This window comes from Canis aureus, chromosome 1 (assembly GCF_053574225.1).
Source record: "Canis aureus isolate CA01 chromosome 1, VMU_Caureus_v.1.0, whole genome shotgun sequence".
In the NCBI taxonomy this organism is placed as follows: Eukaryota; Metazoa; Chordata; class Mammalia; order Carnivora; family Canidae; genus Canis; species Canis aureus.
In genome coordinates this window covers 83,866,816-83,885,966 of record NC_135611.1, presented here as the reverse complement: position 1 = coordinate 83,885,966, position 19,151 = coordinate 83,866,816, and the positions used below count along the sequence as shown (strand labels likewise).

Genomic DNA, 19,151 nt, shown 5'->3' with positions numbered 1-19,151 from the left:
AGAATATTTAATGTAAGACTACTGGTAAGAATTGTAGCACTTAAAAAAAAATTGTAGCATTTGGACAGCCTGGGTGGCTCAGCGATTTAGCACTGCCTTTGGCCCAGGGCATGATCCTGGAGTCTGGGGATCGAGTCCCACGTCGGGCTCCCTGCATGGAGCTTGGTTCTCCCTCTGCCTGCGGCTCTGCCTCTCTGCCTCTCTCTCTCTCATGAATAAATAAAAAAATTAAAAAAAAGAAAAAAGAATTGTAGCATTTATTAAACAAAGGTATTCCTTAAAAACTCTGTGATTTTTGGCTATTTATTCCAACTAAAGCCTAGTTTTCAAAACAAGCATTATTGAGGAAGACTTCATATCTTAAAGGAAAATTAAAAGCGTATTTCAACATTGCCACTTCAATATTCCATTATTAAAGAGGCAAAGATGTCTCCCAACAAAGAAAAATCCTGACCAGATGGTTTTAGAAGTAAATTCTATTAAATATCTGGTCAGGATTTTTCTTTGTTGGGAGACATCTTTGCCTCTTTAATAATAATAAAGATGAATGGACACCAATTCTTCTCAAACTTACCCCAAATTTAAAAAATACTTCCTTGGGCAACTGGGTGGCTCAGCGATTGAGTGTCTGCCTTTGGCTCAGGGCATGATCCTGGGTTCCTGGGATTGAGTCCTGCATCAGGCTCCCTGCATGGAGCCTGCTTCTCCCTCTGCCTATGTCTCTGCCTCTCTGTGTCTCTCATAAATAAATAAATAAATTTAAAAATAAATAAAATAAAAAACACTTCCTATAATTCATCCTATGAGGCCAACAGTATCCTGATACCAAAAGAAGATAACATCATCACAAGAAAAGAAAAGTCACAAAAACAAATCAGCAGTAAAACCCTTTTTTACAGATGTAAAAATCCTCAACAAAATATTAGCAAACTGAACCCAACAACATATTAAAAGGATTCTTCACCAGGACCAATAGTAGTATGTCATTAATGCAAGAGCAGTTCAACATAAGAAAATCAATCAATATATCACATGAACAGAACAAAGGTTCTATTCATTTGACACAGAAAAGACATTTGATAAAACACCAACACCCTTTATTGATAAAAATGCTCAGGACACTAGGAATCAAGGGAAAATTCCTTAATATGATAAAGGGTATTAAAAACCTACAGCTAACATCATACCCAATGGTGAAAGAATGAAAGTTTTCCCTCTAAGACCCAGAACATGATAAAGGTGCCCCCTTTCACCACTGCTATTCAACATTGTACCAGAAGTTCTGGCCAGAGTGGAAAGAAGATGGAAAACCATCTCTATCTGTAGATGCTCTGAACCTGTATGTAGAAAATTGCAAAGAATCCACAAGAAAGCTTCTCCAATAGACAAATTAAGCCAAGTTGCAGGGTTACACAATCAATACATAAAAATCAGCTGTGATTCTATACATTAGCAATGGACAATCTTAAAGGAAATTAAGAAAGCAATTCCATTTACAGTAACATCTAAAAGAACTAAATACAGGGTGCCTGGGGTTAAGCAGCTGTGTTCAGCTCAGGCCGTGATCTCAGGATCCTGGTATCAAGCCCCCAGGCTTGATAATCGGGCTCCCTAATCAGCAGAGTCTGCTTTTCCCTCTCCCTCTGGCCCTCCCCCGCCCCCCGCCGCTTGTTCTCTCTCTCTCACACTCACTCTCAAATAAATAAAATCTTAAAAAAAAAAAAAAAAGAACTAAATACTTAGGGAATAAATCTAACCAAGGTCAAGAAAGACTTATACTGAAAACTACAAAACAGTGCTGAAAAAAATTATAAAGAAGATCTAAATAAATAGACATCCTGTGTTCATGGATAGGAAGATTTAACATCGTTAAGATGTCAATATTTTCCAAACCAGTTGACATATTTAACACAATTCCTAACAAAATTGCAATAGCCTTTCTCCAAAAATGAAAATGCTGATTCTGGAATTCATATGGAATTGCAAGGTCTCCAAAGAGCCAAAACTATCTTGGAAAAGAATAAGTTGAAGGATTTATGCTTCCTGACTTCAGAACTTAAAAAGCTACAGAAATTAAAATACTGCGGAATTGCCATAAGAGCCAACGTACAGACCAACAGAATAGAACAGAGAGCCCAGAAATAAACCCTGTCATGTAAGGTCAATTGATTTTCAACAATAGTACCAAGATAATTCAATGAGGGAAAGGATAGTCTTTTAACAAATGTTGCTGGGAAAACCAGATATCCATATGTTAAAAAATGAAGTTAGACCTTTACCTTACACCACATACAAAATGAACTCAAAGAATTAAAACTATAAAATTATTAGAAGAGGGATGCCTGAGTGGCTCAGTGGTTGAACATCTGCCTTCAGCTCAGGTTGTGATCCTGGCGTCCTAGGATCCAGTCTCACATGAGGCTCCCCATGGGGAGCCTGCTTCTCCCTCTACCTATGTCTCTGCCAACCCGCCCCCCTCATGAATTTTTTTAAAAAATTCTTAGAAGAAAGTATTAGGGAAAATCTTCATGGCATTGATTTGACAATGATTTCATAAACATGACATGAAAAGCACTAGCACCAAAAGGAAAAAAACAGGTAAATTGAACTTCACCAAAATTATACAATTTTATACATCAATGGACATCAAGAAAGTGAAAAGACAAACTACAGAATTGGAGAAAATACTTGCAAATCATATATCCAACAAAGAATCAATACTTGCATAAAAACCAAAAAAAGGTCAAAGATTACACAGTTTCACCAATGCAAATCATCTTTAACTCAAACATAATAAAGACTACAAAAACCATGAAGAGTCAGTATTTTAAAAAATTAGGAACCCCAAGCATACTATACCCTCACTGATAAACCTGAGAATACAAAATGCGTTAACAAGTCTGTGGCTGCTAAAAATGTGAATCAAGAGCTTAAGTGAGTACTATACATGTCAATCACTTCTAGTGGCTGAAGTATTTGAAATGTGAAAGAAGTAAACTTCTTTCTAGAAAAATATGTCATTAAAAAACTTCTTCCAGGGACGCCTGGGTGGCTTAGTGGATGAGCATCTGCCTTCAACTCTGGTGATCCCAGGGTCCTGGGATCGAGTGCTGCATTGAGCTCTCCATAGGGAGCCTGTTTCTCTCTCTGCCTATGTTTCTGCCTCTCTCTGTGTGTCTCTCATGAATAAATAAAACCTTAAAAAAAAAAAAAACACTTCTTCCTAAATTCTATCTTTTAAAAAGTCAGTGAATTATTACATACATTACTTCTGAACCTTGTACATCAGATATTTGGACATGCAAAAACAAGCACTGGAAGCTATTTTGTTTTTTTTTTAAAGAGTGATATAACATGGCATATAATGGAATATAATATATATATAATATAACATGGTATGGAATATAATAATTTCACCTGTGCTTCCAATGTTAGTCACTTACAGAGTTATTTCTGGGTCTCAGACCCCAGAACTCTATAAATCTGATTGGAGAAATATTCATAGAATTGAAAATCAGTAAAGTGCCATACTGCCATCAATGATGGAATAATGAAAGCTTTAAGTGATACAGGAATCACAAACCTATAATGAACCTATTATCCCTTTAACTATGTGTTCAGCAGGTAACTATAGCACAGCATGTCAAAAACGTACTGTCCACAAGAATAACTGGATGATTTTCATGGCACCCAGCTACAATCTACATGGCATACCCATGTAGAAATCCAAACCAGATGGATTAGCAGCCATTACCTGTTAAAAGCCAACTAGACAATACAAGAGCCCCAATCCTATCCTTTGCAGATGACAATTCCAATACACCAATGGTTTCCTGTGGACACGGTAGCAGTTCATTTAGTGCTGAAGAAGTAACTATATTTTCACAACTGAGAATCCAAGTGTTTTTTAAAATTGCAAAAATCGTCCTACTAATCTACTGCAGGAAAGATTCAATCAATGTACATGAAGTAAAAGGTGAGATCAGATGAAAACTTAGAAACTATTTCATTTTCTAGAAAGCACATTACATTGCCACATTTCTAGATGAAAGGTTTATAGATAATTTTCTTAAGTGACTGAAGCAGCTAATACATGTAATATTAAAAATTAAAAACACAAGATTCACTCAATCCCTCCCCCCCCCCATGCTCACAGCTTGCCAGGGAATGCCTTTTTTCTAGTTGTCAATACTATTCACTTGTTTCTTCTTCTTCTTTTTTTTTTTTTTTTTTACAATTTTATTTATTTATTCATAAAACAGACAGAGAGAGAGAGGCAGAGACACAGGCAGAGGGAGAAGCAGGCTCCATGCAGGAAGTCTGATGCGTGACTTATCCTGAGACCCCGGGATCACACCCTGAGCCAAAGGCAGACACTCAATCACTGAGCCACCCAGGCATCCCTCACTTCAGTTTCTACTGTTCTTTTTACATACATCATCTGGCATTCAATCAAAAAATGAGACATGCAAACCAGAAAGAAAATGTAACCCACTGTTATGGGAAGAAACCATCATCAGAACTGACCCACAAACAGCACATATGTTGGAATTATCAGACAGGATTTAAAAATAATCATAAAAAATACATTAAGGCATCAAGTGGAAAAGGCAGATCACATGATATAAACGGGAAATGTGAGCACAGAGTGAACACACACACACACACACAGAAATAAATGTGTATATGGAGGTACTAGACAGGTGTTTTAAATTCTGTATCAGAGTAAGTCTTTCAATGAGTTTATCAACAGACTGCCATGATAAACAATCAGTGAAATTCAAGTTAGGTCAATAGAAATTATCCAAATTAAAATACAGAAAGAGTCCTGAGAGATGATGTCAAGCAGTTTCATATACAAGCAACTCAAGTCCCAGAAGGGAAAAATAAGAGCAAATAGTCTTTAGTAATACATATCTACCCAAACCCTCCAAGGCAAAACAAACCCCAAGTAGGATAAACTCAAAGAAAACTACATCTAGGCACCTCATAAACTGCTGACAGAGGTCAGGTGGGGTAAGGAGAATGGGGAGTACCCATACCCTAATGGGTATGGGATTTATTCTGGGTTCATGAAAATCTTTTCAAACTCTGTAGAGATGATGGATACACAATGCTGTGAATATCTAAATACCATCAAATTGTTTACTAAAAAATGGTCACTTTTACTATACTTATTTCACCTCAACTTTTTTAAATGAGGGGAAAAACATTTATATTTCTCAAAACAAGGTATAAAATGGCCCTTACACATATGAAGATATTCAATTTCATTCATAAGAGAAATGCAAATGAGAAGTAGGCCAAGATACACTTCAACACCCATTGGATTGGCAAAAGTTCAAAAGCTTGGTAATACAATGTTTGGCAAGGCTGTGAGTAAACAGGTACTTTCATACATTGCTGGCCAGAAGGGGAAACAGTACAACCCTTACAGGCATATGTGGCAATAACTGGCACAGACTGTAAAGTCGGCACCACCTATCGGTGTTCATGCCTTTTTATAATCTCCACCCTTTAGTATGCACAGGGATCTAGGACTTGCTCCTAACCAAGACTCACCTCTGTGGTAACATCACATCATAAAAGACTCCACTGAAAGCCTGCTCACTCTAAAGGCTCTCTTTGACAGCTTGATGAAATGACCATTTTGGGAAAGCTCACAAGACAAGGAACTGCAAGCGGCACCTCGGCTTCCAAGGAGGTTAACACGAAGCCAGGGCCCTTCCTCAGTCCCACGACCACAATGAAATGAATTCTGCCAACAACATGAGTGAGCTTGAAAGCAGGTATTTCCACAGTCAGGAACAAAGCCCAGCAGACATCTGGATTGCAACCTCGGAAATCCTACACAGAGGATGCAATTAAGCTATGCCCAGACTTCTGACCCACAGAAATTGTGAAATAATAAATGTATGCTGTTTTAAGCAAATTTGTGGTAATCTGTTGCACAGCAATAGGTAACTAACACACTTACCACACTACATATGCATTTACCTTGCAGGCTCAGCAATCCCATGTCTAAGAATTTATACTAAAGATATACTTTCAACAGTACAAAAATACTCCTGTATACAGTTATTAATTGTAACTTTATAATTGTAAGATACTGCCAACTACTTAAATAACCAAATACAAAAAACAAAACAACAACAACAACAAAAAAAACAAATACAGGAGATTGGTTGAAGTATTCTACAGCTATAAAAAAGGCTAGGAAGACCTCCATGAACTGAAATGTAGCTTTTCTAAGACTATTTAGGGGAAAAAAGTAGAGTGCAACATAAAGTATACAGGCTGCTACATTTTGTGTATGAAACAAACAAGTAATTATGAAGAAACCTGTATCTGCTTACATTCATAAGAAACAAAAAAATAAAAAGAAGGATAAACAAGAAATCAGTGATACTGATTAGCTACATGGGGCATGGGATTGAGAATGAGGGATTGAGATTGGCTATCAAAGGAACAGAGAAGGGAATACACTTTTTCTGAATATCACAAGTTGATAACTGATAGCTAACCCATCAAAAAAATATAAATCAGCAAGGTTGTGGTGTGGGGGCAAGACATAACCACCCTGAAAATTGAAAGCAAACAAAAACAAACCTCAAAATACTGGATTTCAAATAAAAAACACAATCACACTGAGGAGAGGGGGTTGAAGCAAAGCAAGCTTTGCTTCAAAGCTAATTTGAGGAACTTGTGAAGCCTATTTTTGTGAATACCCTTCATTTAGGGGGAAAAAATAATTGCTAGCAAATCCTAAACTTCTGCCAGTAGTTTGTTTTTCATAGTGGTATGGAGATAACAACTCTGAAACCATTATGTGAGTACTGTGGATTGAGTGGATGAGTCAATGTACAGATGTTGTCAGAAGCCGAGTTCTCACTGTGGAAAAAGGCAGACAGATATAGAGAACAGGTGAAGCCAAGATGGAAACTTTGGGGGGTGGATTGGAATTGAAGGGATCAGTATGAATTAATGCTTTCTAATGTGTGTATGCATGTATGTTCTATCCATTATAAAAGGCTCAAAAGTGGGATCCCTGGGTGGCGCAGCGGTTTGGCGCCTGCCTTTGGCCCAGGGCGCGATCCTGGAGACCCGGGATCGAATCCCACGTCGGGCTCCCGGTGCATGGAGCCTGCTTCTCCCTCTGCCTGTGTCTCTGCCTCATTCTCTCTCTCTCTCTGTGACTATCACAAATAAATAAAAATTAAAAAAAAAAAAAAAAAAAGGCTCAAAAGCCGTGACATTTTAGTAACGATGAACATGCCTAGTACCAGATCGTGGTTTCTACATACCATTCCACATTAACCAGTTACTTGGAAAAATCTCCAATTCCAGGACTAAAGTAGGGAAGATACATAATGGGACTGAAATAACTTACTGTACCAGAAAATAAGGAAGCACTAAAAAAAAATGGGCCATTTGAAAAGACATAGGAGCCAACTTGAAGGGACTCCTGCTGTGCTAAATGTCAGGTAACAACAACAACAACAGAAATCCAACAGTAATGGATCATAACCCAATGAGTAAAATAGGAACCATTGGTCCTTTCTGGTAATAGTTTACAGATCCAGTAGAACGCCAACTGATAATCATAAAGGTAGAAAATCACCATTCCATAACCAGCACAGGACACATCAGTTCATGCAAGAATCATTAGTGGCTGACAATTCTAAGGTGGAGAAAGTCTGAGAAGAAGTAGGATATTAATTGTATGGTCTTAAAGCATCTCCTCAGAAATTGTTTATTAGTCCCAAGAGGAGAAACAGTAACCACACAATGGAGAAACTAAGTGACATTCTAAATGGATAATCAAAATTAAATGGTCAATGATGGACTAATAGACACTGTATGACTCTGAATGTGATATCCTGAGAAGGATAATCAATTAGGTATCATTTCATCAGATATTCTCAAACCGAGGCATATTCCATAAAATAACTTCCTTGTATTCTTCAAAAATATCAACATCATAAAAGTCAAAGAAAGGCTAAGGCACTGTTCCAGATTAAAGAACTAAGGTATGATAATGAGATGCAATGCAACATCCAGGGCTGGATTCTAGACTGGAAAGAGAAGTGTTATAAAGAACATTTTCAGGAAAATTTTATAAAACTTGAATACAGATTACAGATTAGAAAATCATATTCTAGGTTAAATTTTCTCAATCTGATAACTGCAATGTGTTTATGTAAGAGAATATCCTTGTTCTTAAGAAATAAACTCTGAAGCATTAAGAGGTTAAAAAATGATATATAAATTGATCTTTCAAATGCTTTAAGTAATAATTGTGCATATATGCAGTTTTAGACATAATCATAAAGCAGGGAAACAAGGGAAGTAGGAGGAAGAAAAAATAAAATGTAAAACTTTAAGAATTGGTGATTAAGTAGAGAGGATAGAGTGCTGTAAAATGCATGCAACGAATCTGTTATTCTGAAGTTGTTGAGATTCTCAAAATGACATATACACTGGTATTTTCAAAAATACAGGAATTATACTTGCTGCTAGATCTTGTTTAATGTGATACAAAATACAAAGCATGTCATAGCACAAATCTGGTTTTTAAATACTTCGATAACTATTATTCAAAACTGGTTATCTTGCAACCTTATGCATTTTATTTTATTCGTTTATCAATGCTATTCTGAAAAGTGGACTGCTTAGGCTTTTCATGGCACAAAAAAGAATCTCTAAGCTATAGATCCCTTATCTATCTACAAGTTAGTTATAATGAGGAAAATGCAAATAGCCTGCAGCTTTTTGTGATGCCATAAGCAAATTATAAAAGAAAACATCACTGATAACGAACATTCAATTTAACCTTATTAATTTCTATACAGAATGATTTTCCCTTAAGTGTAGAGAGTATTCAAAATATTAACTTCAACCTCATACAAGGCATCTATGAACACGTATAACACCACACACCCATATATGGAAAATACAGGCACACAGTGACTATAAAAATGAATCAGGACTATGAAATTTCTTATAGAGAAACTTAGTGCTTACATTATCTTAGACAAATTGGTTAAAAATAAGATACTATTTACCATCTCTCTTTTGGAAAATTTTTTAAAATTTCTTTAATGATTGGCTGGTAGCAGGCTTCCCTCTCTGCTTTCCCGGTTTCACTCCAGTCTCTCACAAACTGTTTCAGTGTGGATTTTAATTTATCCATGTCAAATGTAGATGCTGGCATAATCTTTCCATTCCCCTGTTTAGAAAACAGAAATCAATTAGCTTCTGATCAAGGAATCAATCACGAATATGGTTAAACAGACTTGCTACTAAGGGGCTATATAGATGGTTTGGTGGATAAATCACTAGCCTCTCACCTCAACCAGGGTTCATGTAGGGTTGAGATCCTACATGAAAAGAGTTTGGTGGTCTCACTTCTACCCTCAATAGATTTAAGGTCCACTAATCATGAAACCACCATATAATTAAGCAGTCTTTACTCAGGAGAGGACCAGAACTGAGCTGCTATGGAGACGGGACATCTTCTCTAAGAGAGGGAAGAAAGTCCCTCCAGGTCATTGATGGGGCAGCATGGAGAGGCTCACACTGGAGTGGCCGAACTGTAGCTATCCTGTGGATACAAAAAGAGGACTTCAGTTTCTATTACTGCCAGTCCCTTGAGATTTATAAGTGAAAATAACTTCTTAAAGTAAAAGATAAATATCAACAGATACAAGATACTGAAAATGCATTTAGCAAAGGAAATTAATTTTACACAGCTAGTAAAGTTGGTCATAAAAACTTGTCACTAACTCCATATGCTAGAACAGTCAGGACATTATGTGAAACATACAACAATATGCCAATAATTATCTTACTATTTTTATAAAAAAAAATAATCCCTGAACAAACCTAGTTTCTGGCATGGTATTCTGTTTAGCCTAATCAAATGCCTGAGCATAAAAGTGAAAATATTCTCTAAGTAGAGCAAATGGCCCATGCAAAATATAAAAGTGAAATCCAGAAAGATAAAGACCTCAAAATACAGAGGTTAAACCCTAAAATAAAAATAGAACAAACTTTCACATACATCTTCTCCATATTCTTTATTTTCAAACATATGTATGCAATCATTCACAATGGTCAGTAGTATTTCTTGATTATGATCAATGCATTTCCGAATCTTGTCCAAGTGAAGAAGAAACTGAGGAAGTAGTTTCTGTTGATTATCTGGAAGTGATCGAAATTGTCTTTCTGTTCGGTTCACTCGCTCATGCATACTGGTGCTAAAACATAAAAGGTGTTTTTTAAATTGGCAAAAGAATTCTCACCAGGGCCAATCTAACTTAAAGGTTGTCTTGCTGTACAATTATTTCTTTATGATGTTGGGAGACTGTCATTTACAATCTTCTGGTTTCTTAAAGGATATCAACTTAGAAAGTTTTATGTTATCACTTTAACAAATTCTCTAAGCAACCAAACAAAAGACAAATATTTTACAACTAGCAAAGTAAACATTTGCACCAATTAGGAGGGGGAAAAGGAAACATAAAGAAGATTAATGTACAATTAGTTTATTTTTATGATTATAATTTCCAAACTTGGAATTTTTAGCAAACTAGATGAATGCTTTGAATTTCTCCATCAAATAGCAAAATACTGCTCTGAAATTACTTGACAATATACAATATATGTTTTGAAATTAACTAAGAACCAATCAAGCTAAATTAAACATACACACACACACAAAGGATCTTATGTACTACAAAAGTAGTAAACAATGGAAAACTTGAAATTCTATAGCATTTTACATATTATTCACAATTTGCATTCCAGAAGTTTCCAGATAACTCTAATGGTCACTTTGAGAATTACCTATTTATAAAATCTGAAAACAAACAAAAAAACACATCATTTTTAAAAGCTGAACATTACATTTGCCATGAGTGTCATTTTACATCAATCAGATGGGCAAAATCTAAAAGCCTGATTATAAGAAATATGGGAAAAAATATTAAGAAATATTCCAAAAATATGGAACAACTTGAATATATATACACATACTGATTGATGACAGGTGCCAAAATTAGTACAACCACTTCGAAAAATAATTTAGCATTACCCAAACAAGCTTAATATGCACACTCCCTAGCAATTAGATACTCAATTATATACTCAAGATAAACTCCTGCACAGGGGCACCATGAAACATAAACTATCTTCCTATTACCACTGTTACATATAACAAACAAGAAACCTGCAAATAACCTAACAGTTAATCACCAGTAAAATGAATGAAGTACAGTATAATCAAACAATTGAATGCAACTGAATTAATAAACTACAACTATACACAATAATATGGATAAAACTTATGAATATAAGTATATGTTGAAAAGAAGCAAGTTGCAGAAAAATACAGAATGTACAATTCCATTTTATATAAAAATAAATATATTACAGGGACTGAACACATAAAAAAAACTACAAAGAAAGCAAAGAAATGAAAATTAAGAAAGTGATGTTCTTGCAGGGAAAAGGAAAGGGTTTTTTTTTTTTAACCAAGTGTTAGGTGCATGGGTTTTCATTGTATCATTCTTTACATTTTATATAAACAAATAAATAAATGTGTTTCTCCTCAAAGTTCTTTGGCATTTACTCTGTACTAAATGAAAATGAAAAACACGTTTTCATTTGGTTGTCTGAATCTTTCTATTCACTCAAGTTAATTGTCTCGTTTTTATGCCAAATTACTCTTTAATTTCTGAATAGTAATAAAGAAGTTCTGAAGAAGCTCTTGAGTAAAGCAATAACCTGATCAGGTTTTTAGAAACTGGTATGTGGTGGTGGTTGTGGTGGTCAGGGGCAAAAGGGGAATTGGTAGGGTAGTGTGAAAAGATCAAGCTGGCAGGTTCTGCATTGATGTTTGCTTTGGTCCCCCTAGAGACAGTGTAACAGTGAGCTGTAGAGTCAAAGAGATAGGGATTGAAATTCAGGTTATGCCACCTATTTGCTACAAGACCCTTTGCAAGTTACTTCCTTTCTCCCTGCCTCAATTGTCTCACATACAAAACAAGGTAATACATAACAACAGCAATGATGATGATAATTATAGAAGCTATTATTTGTTGAGATTTAATAAAAGCCAGGCCCTACAAAAGTCACTGAACATGGATTACTCTGAGAAATCTCCATAAAACCCTACAAGGTTGGGTACCATTATATTCCTCTACCAATCCAATGGGATTTCACTAAAAATGTAACAAAATAACGCATACAAATCACTTAGCCCAGGGCCTGAAACATAGATCAAATGTGGTAGTTTTAACTATATATGTTCACAGTGAAGATACAAAAAAATGTAAAGTAAAAATTCTCCAGGAAAAAAGCTATTAATAATCCCTCTTCTAAAGGTAATCACTTCTTTTTGGCATATTTCTCCTTGTTGTTAAGATAGTTTTTTTAATTGCCTTTCTAGTCAAAAAGTAATACTCAGAACAGCACATCACTTGGAGATCACTAGAAATGAAGAATCTCATGGCCCACCTAAGAGCTACTGAAATGTAGCCTTTTAACAAGATCTCCAATGATTCACATGCATATCAACTTTTTAGAAGCACTTGTAATTCTTCAGCTTTATCAAAATAATTTTCCCAGATCAGAAAAAAACTTCTCTAATGACTATAAGACAAATGACTATAATGACTGTTCATTATACCATCTATGCAACCAAAATTGATTTAGTTATTTCCCAAACACTGGGTATCTATATACTTTCACTTGTCTACATGATAAGACTTTGTGTTCTAAATCTGTCTATATTTTAGGGGGGGGGGGGGGAAATTACTACAAATTCCCAAAAGGATAATTACCAAGTCAGAAAGGCTAAGTACTGGGGTGCCTGGGTGGCTCTCAGTTAAGCATCTGACTCTTGATTTTGATTTAGATCAAGATTTCATAGGTCATGGGATGGAGCCCCAAGTGGGCACCATGATCAGTGGGGAGTCTGCTTCTCTCCTTATCCCCCTCCCTCTGCCCCTTCCCACCTCACTCTAAAATAAGCAAATCTTAAAAAAAAAAAAAAAAAAAAAAGTATTTTTAAGGCTCTTGACACAGATTCATTTTCAGAATGAATTAAGTTACATTCCTAGAAAATGAATCAAGTTACATTCCTAGAAAATAAAGGATGACACTAAAGGAACTATTTAAAGTGACTATAACAGCAAACATCAGAGTTATGAAGGGTTACAACTCACAGTCAATTGGTTAAAGAGTACTTCATTTCTAGTGTTCCTGAGCACTGGATGCCCCACAATCTCCCTCTCAACATATCTCAAAATTCAACATATCCAAACTGAACTTCGCACACAATAGCCCGTCCAAAAAAACCCTGCACCTCTTGCTCTATGGCTGACACTGATGAATGGTATACCATACATCCACTCAAGTCAGAAACAAATGAGTCACTGTAAAACACCTCTTCTTACAGACCCCACAATCACAAGCCCCAGATCCTTTTGATTCTACTTCATAAACTCTCTGCAAATCACTACCTCTCCCAAACCCTCATTCGGTCTCCCAAAGATTCCTAAGAGGCCTGCTCCCTAGGAATGCTGTCCCCAGATTAAATCTACCACACCCAATGAATTCTTCTAAAATATAAGTCTCATCTTTGTCCCTATATTGAATCTCCAGATTTCAACCTATGCAAATAACAATCAACAAATGTTATGCTCCCAAGGTGGCATGTTTCATTCTCCATGAAGACTAATTTCCAAGATTGTAGGGTAGTTGAAGGAAGTTATGGATTTGCCAGAAAAGCCCACACATATTTACTGTCAATTACTGATACTGAAGTGATGTAACTACAACAGAACAGTTATGAGATACAGGATATGTCTTAACCCAATTTTTAAAATGGTCTGCAAAACTGTCCATAATGTACATCCATCCACAATGACTCTCCTGAAATAAGTGAGGTCTTACTGAAGCTGATACAAGTCCAATCTTTACAATACTATTTTAAATGGGGCTAACTTCACTCTTCTGGAAATGCTTAAACAACCAATGTACTTTAAGGCAGGGGTGGGCAAACTATGGCTCCCTGGATACTGGGTCCATTTTGTAAAGACTTTTCCTGGAACATAGCCATGCCCATTTGTTCACATACTTCCTATGGTGGTTGCTCCCACATAGAGGCAGAGTCGAATAGCTGTAACAGAGACTACCTAGGCCCTCTGACCTTAAAATATTCATTGCCTGGCCCTTTAATGAAAGTTTCCCAACTCTCCCAACATTCTTTTAAGAATGTTTTACAACCTTCAGACTCTCCTTGGTTCTGAATTCAGTCAGCAGTTAAGAGGCCATGTCTTCTGATAACTAAGGGGAGAAAATAGAGTGACCAGCCATATGCTCAAGAGTATCTCTACCTTCAGCTCTCTCCAGAAGGTTGGTCTTGGCAGTGACCCCAACTCTGACTCAGTCTCCATTCATTAGGGTGGGTCTGATACTGGGTCTGAGCCAAGGGCCAAGGTCATAGACCCATTCCTCTGCACCGGTTGAGCTACTCTAGAATTCCAAATAGGAAAGTGTGTATTTATTTGAGAGAGAGCGAGAGCCAGAGAGATCAGAGAGAGAAAGGAAGAGGGAGAAGAAGACTCGCTGCTGGGCACGGAGCCCGATGCAGAGCTCACAGTACCAGGACCCTGAGATCATGACCTGAGCTGAAGGCAGACACTATTAATTGGCCAAGCCACCCAGGTGACCCCTTCTCTATCCATTTTTAAAATGTATTAAAACACACACACAGAAAAAATAAGTAAATAAAATAAAATAAAATAAAATAATTATAAATTAAAATGTATTAAAACACAAGTTTTAAATGGTCTTACTAGTATCTCTGCTTACTAATGCAGGGTAAAATTTTAGTCAACAATTTTGGATTTCAGGCCAGACTCTACCATAATTTGGTTGTGTAAGCCTGCACAATCTGTTCACCTCTTTATATGCCTATTCCTTCAGCTGTACAAAAGAACTCTACATCTCAATTTTTAAAATCTTACCTAACTGCTATTTCGAAAAGTAGAATGTTTCTCAGAAGACCTTTATTTTTCTTCATTCATAACAAGATTGGTATTTTAGGGCTAACAACCTAAAAACTTTTTTTTTTTTTTTTTTTTTTTTTTGCTATTCACTACAATGCTACAATAATTTTTGCCTTAATCAAAATATGTCATCTAGGGCAGCCCCAGTGGCACAGCAGTTTAGCGCCGCCTGCAGCCCAGGGTGTGATCCTGGAGACCTGGGATCGAGTCCCACATCAGGCTCCCTGCATGGAGCCTGCTTCTCCCTCTGCCTGTGTCTCTGCCCCTCTCTCTCTCTCTCTGTCCCTCATGAATAAATAAAATAAAAAATCTTAAAAAAAAAATAAAGAACTCAAAAAAAATATGTCATCTAAGCAAAACCTGTAGGAAACACAAAATTAGAAGCCATATTACTAGAACATATTAATCAGGACATTTCTTGTCCTTTGACCTTTAATCTAAATCCCCTATATAATCACTAAAAGACAGCAGTGAAACTAAGCTTTTTAAAATCTAGAAGTACTTGCTAAAGGTTTAGAATAGGATTGTCCATCAGATCTTACTGCAATAATGGAAAGGCTTACATCTGCACTGTCCAATATAACAGACACCAGCCACATGTGGCTGGTTATTAAGCATTTGAAATGTAGCTAGTAAGACTGAGGAAATGAATTTTAAATTTTAATTAATTTAAGCTTTAATGTAGCTAGATGTGACTAGCGACTACAGGATTGAACAGTGCAGGTCTAGAAGATCATAAACTGTTGGAACAACCTAGTGTGTTTTCTGCTACAAAATGCTTCCCATACCCCTAGTCCTTCAGTGATGTTTTTAAAAGCATATTTTTAACAATATTTACAGTCTGTTTGAAGTGTTTCATCAAGAGAGTACACACAAATAAAAAGGATTGTTTTTAAAAAATAAAATTATCCTAAATCTCACATTAAACTGCTAAAGAGGGATTACAGTATTGGAAACTATATCACAACAACTAGAATATGCACATAAAAACTCTTCTCTACATTGCCACAGTTGAGCCCTACTTCTAGGTCAAAGGTTCCTGCCCCCCCCCCCCATAAAAAGGCCCATTTGATACCTAATCTTAAATATCGATTTTAAATTAGTCTTAGTATATTGGAACCAGCACAAACACACATTTTAACTAGTTGGGTCCACTTCCTTTCCAGGACATATTCCAGTATCCTTTTCTAGATTTTTCACCTAAATCTAGGGTTGTTTCTCCTCCCTGTGTGATTCTTTCAAACAACAATACTTGCATCAAGTTCAATTCTGTGGTTGTATGCCTTCCTCCCTCTGTTGATACTAAATACAATCCCCACACTAGTTAATTCCCTTTTGGGCTCCATTAGTAGTGCGGTCCAGTTCCTACGCCTGGGTTTAATCAGTAGATTATTTCATCAAGATCTTTGCACTTCAAAATTTCAGGTTGCAGAAATGCAATCAGATTCTAAATAACTTTAGGCTTTTATTAAGCAAGTTTCCAAATTCAAAATAGTAACAAACTACCAACTTGTCACAAACTTACAGGCTATTTGGGAAGCACAAATGTATTTCTTTGCTACTACTTGTCTTATTTGTTAAAAATAGAGCTTCAACAACATATGCCAAGCACTGGTGACACAAAAATAAATAAGGCTCAGTCCCTGCCCTTGAAGAGGTCACAGTCAACCAATTAAAAAAAAAAAAAGTTTGCATAAATCACAGCAGCATCCCATCTAAGGGAACAGTTTTACCCGTGCAGTTCCTGTCTATCTCATTCCAACTGCAGACTCAGAACATCGCTGTCGGTGAACTCAACTCTTAACACGAATAAAAGTGCTAGATTTACCTGAAAAATCTAAGTCCCTTTCAGATCTTGGAATCATAATTTTGTGACTAGGCTATTTTAACACCTTATCTAAAAAGAAGAAAAAAAAAAGTGGAAGTTAAGCAAGTTTAAAAGTCCCATCACTGTGCCCAGCCCGTAGTGAGAATTCGATACATATTTGCAGAATAAAATATCAAAAAAAGTGATCCTCTACTGTGCCTCCTCTCCTTTCCCTCTTCAATAATGAGCAAATTTTAGAACATCCGGACCACCTCCGACCTTAATTTCACCCACCAGTTAAAGACTTTGAGCGCCATCATTCACCACTACTGTGCCTGGACGTTCAAAGCGCCCGGGGGGGGGGGGGGATGTTGGGGTGGAAATCTTACGCAGCTGCTCTCGCAAGAACTGGCAACAGTTTGGGAAATTCGTCCTACGGCATCCCACGTGTAGGTGAACTTGGGTTCTCGGCGTGTTCAGGTTGGAGGACATCGACAACACATACAGATCATGCCCAGCACTGGACGCTTTTACCACCATCATCTTCTATCTGCAATTGTTAACAGCACTTTTCCGGTCACCCCCACCGGCCTCAAAGCCAAACCTTTAAGGAGGGATGATGGAAGGCAAGAGAGCTAATCTGATCCTGAGGTTGGAAGACACGAGGCTGGGCAGCAGACGGCGCGGCAGGCACGCGGCTGTGCAGGGCCGGGCCGGGGCGGGGGTGGGGGGGGCTAAGGTGGTACGAGGTGACTCAGGGGCCCGGAGGTCAGCAGCTGTGGCGGCCCGGTCCGGGCGCCCGGAGGCGTGGCGGCCGCGGGCGAGGGCGAGGCCGAGGGCGAGGGCGAGGGCGAGGGCGAGCGCGGCGGGCGCCCCCGTTCCGGCGGCTCGGCCGCGACCAGCGGGCACCTCGATGGGCTGCGCCGGGGTCCGCCACGGGCTTCTTACCCGTAGTAGCGGAAGGCATTAATGATCTTCCAGAAGTGCTCGCGCTCCAGCCGCTCCTCCTCCTCCTCCGTGCTGCGCGCGGCCGCCGCCGCCGCCGAAACCGCCGCGGCCGAGGCCAAACGCCCGGCGGAGAACTGCACTTCCACCTCCTCGCTCCCGCCGCGGCCGCCGCCGCCTCCCCCGCAGCCCTCGGGCAGCTGAGAAGCGGGCGGCGGAGGGCGCCGCCGTCGCTGCATCGCCGCCGCGGCCCGAGGCCTGGCTCGCTTGCGTCTCGCCGCAACTGAGAGCGTGGTGGCGGCTGCTCGGCCTTCCTCTAGACGGCGCCCGCCGCGGACATGCCCCCAGCTCGCGGTGCGCTCCGCCCCCGCCGCCCTCAGGCCTCCATCCGCGCCGGGCTCCGCCAGGTCTTCGGGAGCGCCCGGCACGAGCGCGCATGCGCCTGCGAGGGTACGACGGAGGGCCGCCGCCGCCCGCGCTCATTCGCTGCCGGGTTTGGCGACGGCGCGCTGCCGGAAGGACGACGCGCCCAGTGGGCGGGGCGAAGGGTCAGGTGGGCGGGGCGACCGGGGAGATCCCTCGTGGGGTGGGGCCGGCACCTGCGGGAAGCCGCGGAGGTGGGGCCGAAGAGCCTGCGGGCGCTGGGAGTGGGACGGGCAGCTGAACCGAGGCGAAAGGAGGGGCGGGCCGGCAGGAAGTTCAGCCTCGGTGAGTTTATTAGGAGTGTTTAGTTAAGAAAACCTGGGGGGGAGGTCTTGCGTTCATCCTGGTCTAAAGTTTAATTTGTTTTCTAAGTGTATTTCCGCGTCTAATTACGTAGGGGAAGAGAGACACCATCATCTATTCAGTGCTTAGGGTCTTGCGAAAATCCTCCTCCCGCCCCGGCCGGTGGTGGCAGACGGATGAAGAAGATGTGAAGACCACCCAAAGGCACAGGAGCCGAAATGCCTCAGCCTTGGCGCGAGTAGCCTCCTAGGGTTGCCCTTAGCAATGCCAGGCTTAGCTTCTTCCTCTTCATCTACAGACACTTTCCACCTCTTTTGTCTCTGAGCTCGTAGTTAAAACAGGTGCCTCGCCCAACATTTAATATTATTCTTAGGAAATAACTTTTTTTTTTTTTTCAATTTTATCTACCCCTCGGTATATCTTTCTTACAAAAAAAAAAAAAAGTGCTAAAAGAAAAAAGATTGCTTTATTCAGAAGAGTTAAACATGCCCAGGTACCACAAATTCCGTAAAAACATATCATCATATTGAAAAGGAAATGGCGTTATATTTTCATCAATTAGTAATGCTTTAAAAAGTCTTGTGGTTATTCCGTGT

The 19,151-nt window shown here is 38.8% G+C and overlaps 1 protein-coding gene and 1 long non-coding RNA gene across 7 annotated transcripts in view; one reads left to right on the top strand and one right to left on the bottom strand.

The window, feature by feature from the left end:
* CARNMT1 (carnosine N-methyltransferase 1) overlaps positions 1–18,248 on the bottom strand; it is a 41,337-nt gene extending 23,089 nt beyond the window's left edge. Inside the window, exons 1-5 of one of the 4 annotated variants that reach the window (XM_077906714.1) lie at positions 17,833–17,956; positions 17,274–17,434; positions 16,906–16,974; positions 10,064–10,259; positions 9,066–9,229 (exon numbers count right to left, since the gene is read on the bottom strand). In XM_077906714.1, the coding sequence (XP_077762840.1) occupies positions 9,066–9,229; positions 10,064–10,252 (353 nt within the window). In that variant the 5' untranslated portion in view covers positions 10,253–10,259; positions 16,906–16,974; positions 17,274–17,434; positions 17,833–17,956. Of the gene's footprint in view, positions 1–9,065; positions 9,230–10,063; positions 10,260–16,905; positions 16,975–17,178; positions 17,435–17,832 lie in introns of all 4 variants that reach the window. The other 3 variants (XM_077906705.1, XM_077906724.1, XM_077906698.1) reach the window with 3 other exon arrangements.
* A 147-nt stretch (positions 18,249–18,395) lies between these two features.
* Positions 18,396–19,151, top strand: part of LOC144319072 (uncharacterized) — a 30,829-nt gene continuing 30,073 nt past the window's right edge. For all 3 annotated transcript variants that reach the window (XR_013384991.1, XR_013384986.1, XR_013384988.1), the window contains exon 1: positions 18,396–18,537. This is a non-coding gene — a long non-coding RNA (uncharacterized LOC144319072). The remainder of the gene's footprint in view (positions 18,538–19,151) is intronic.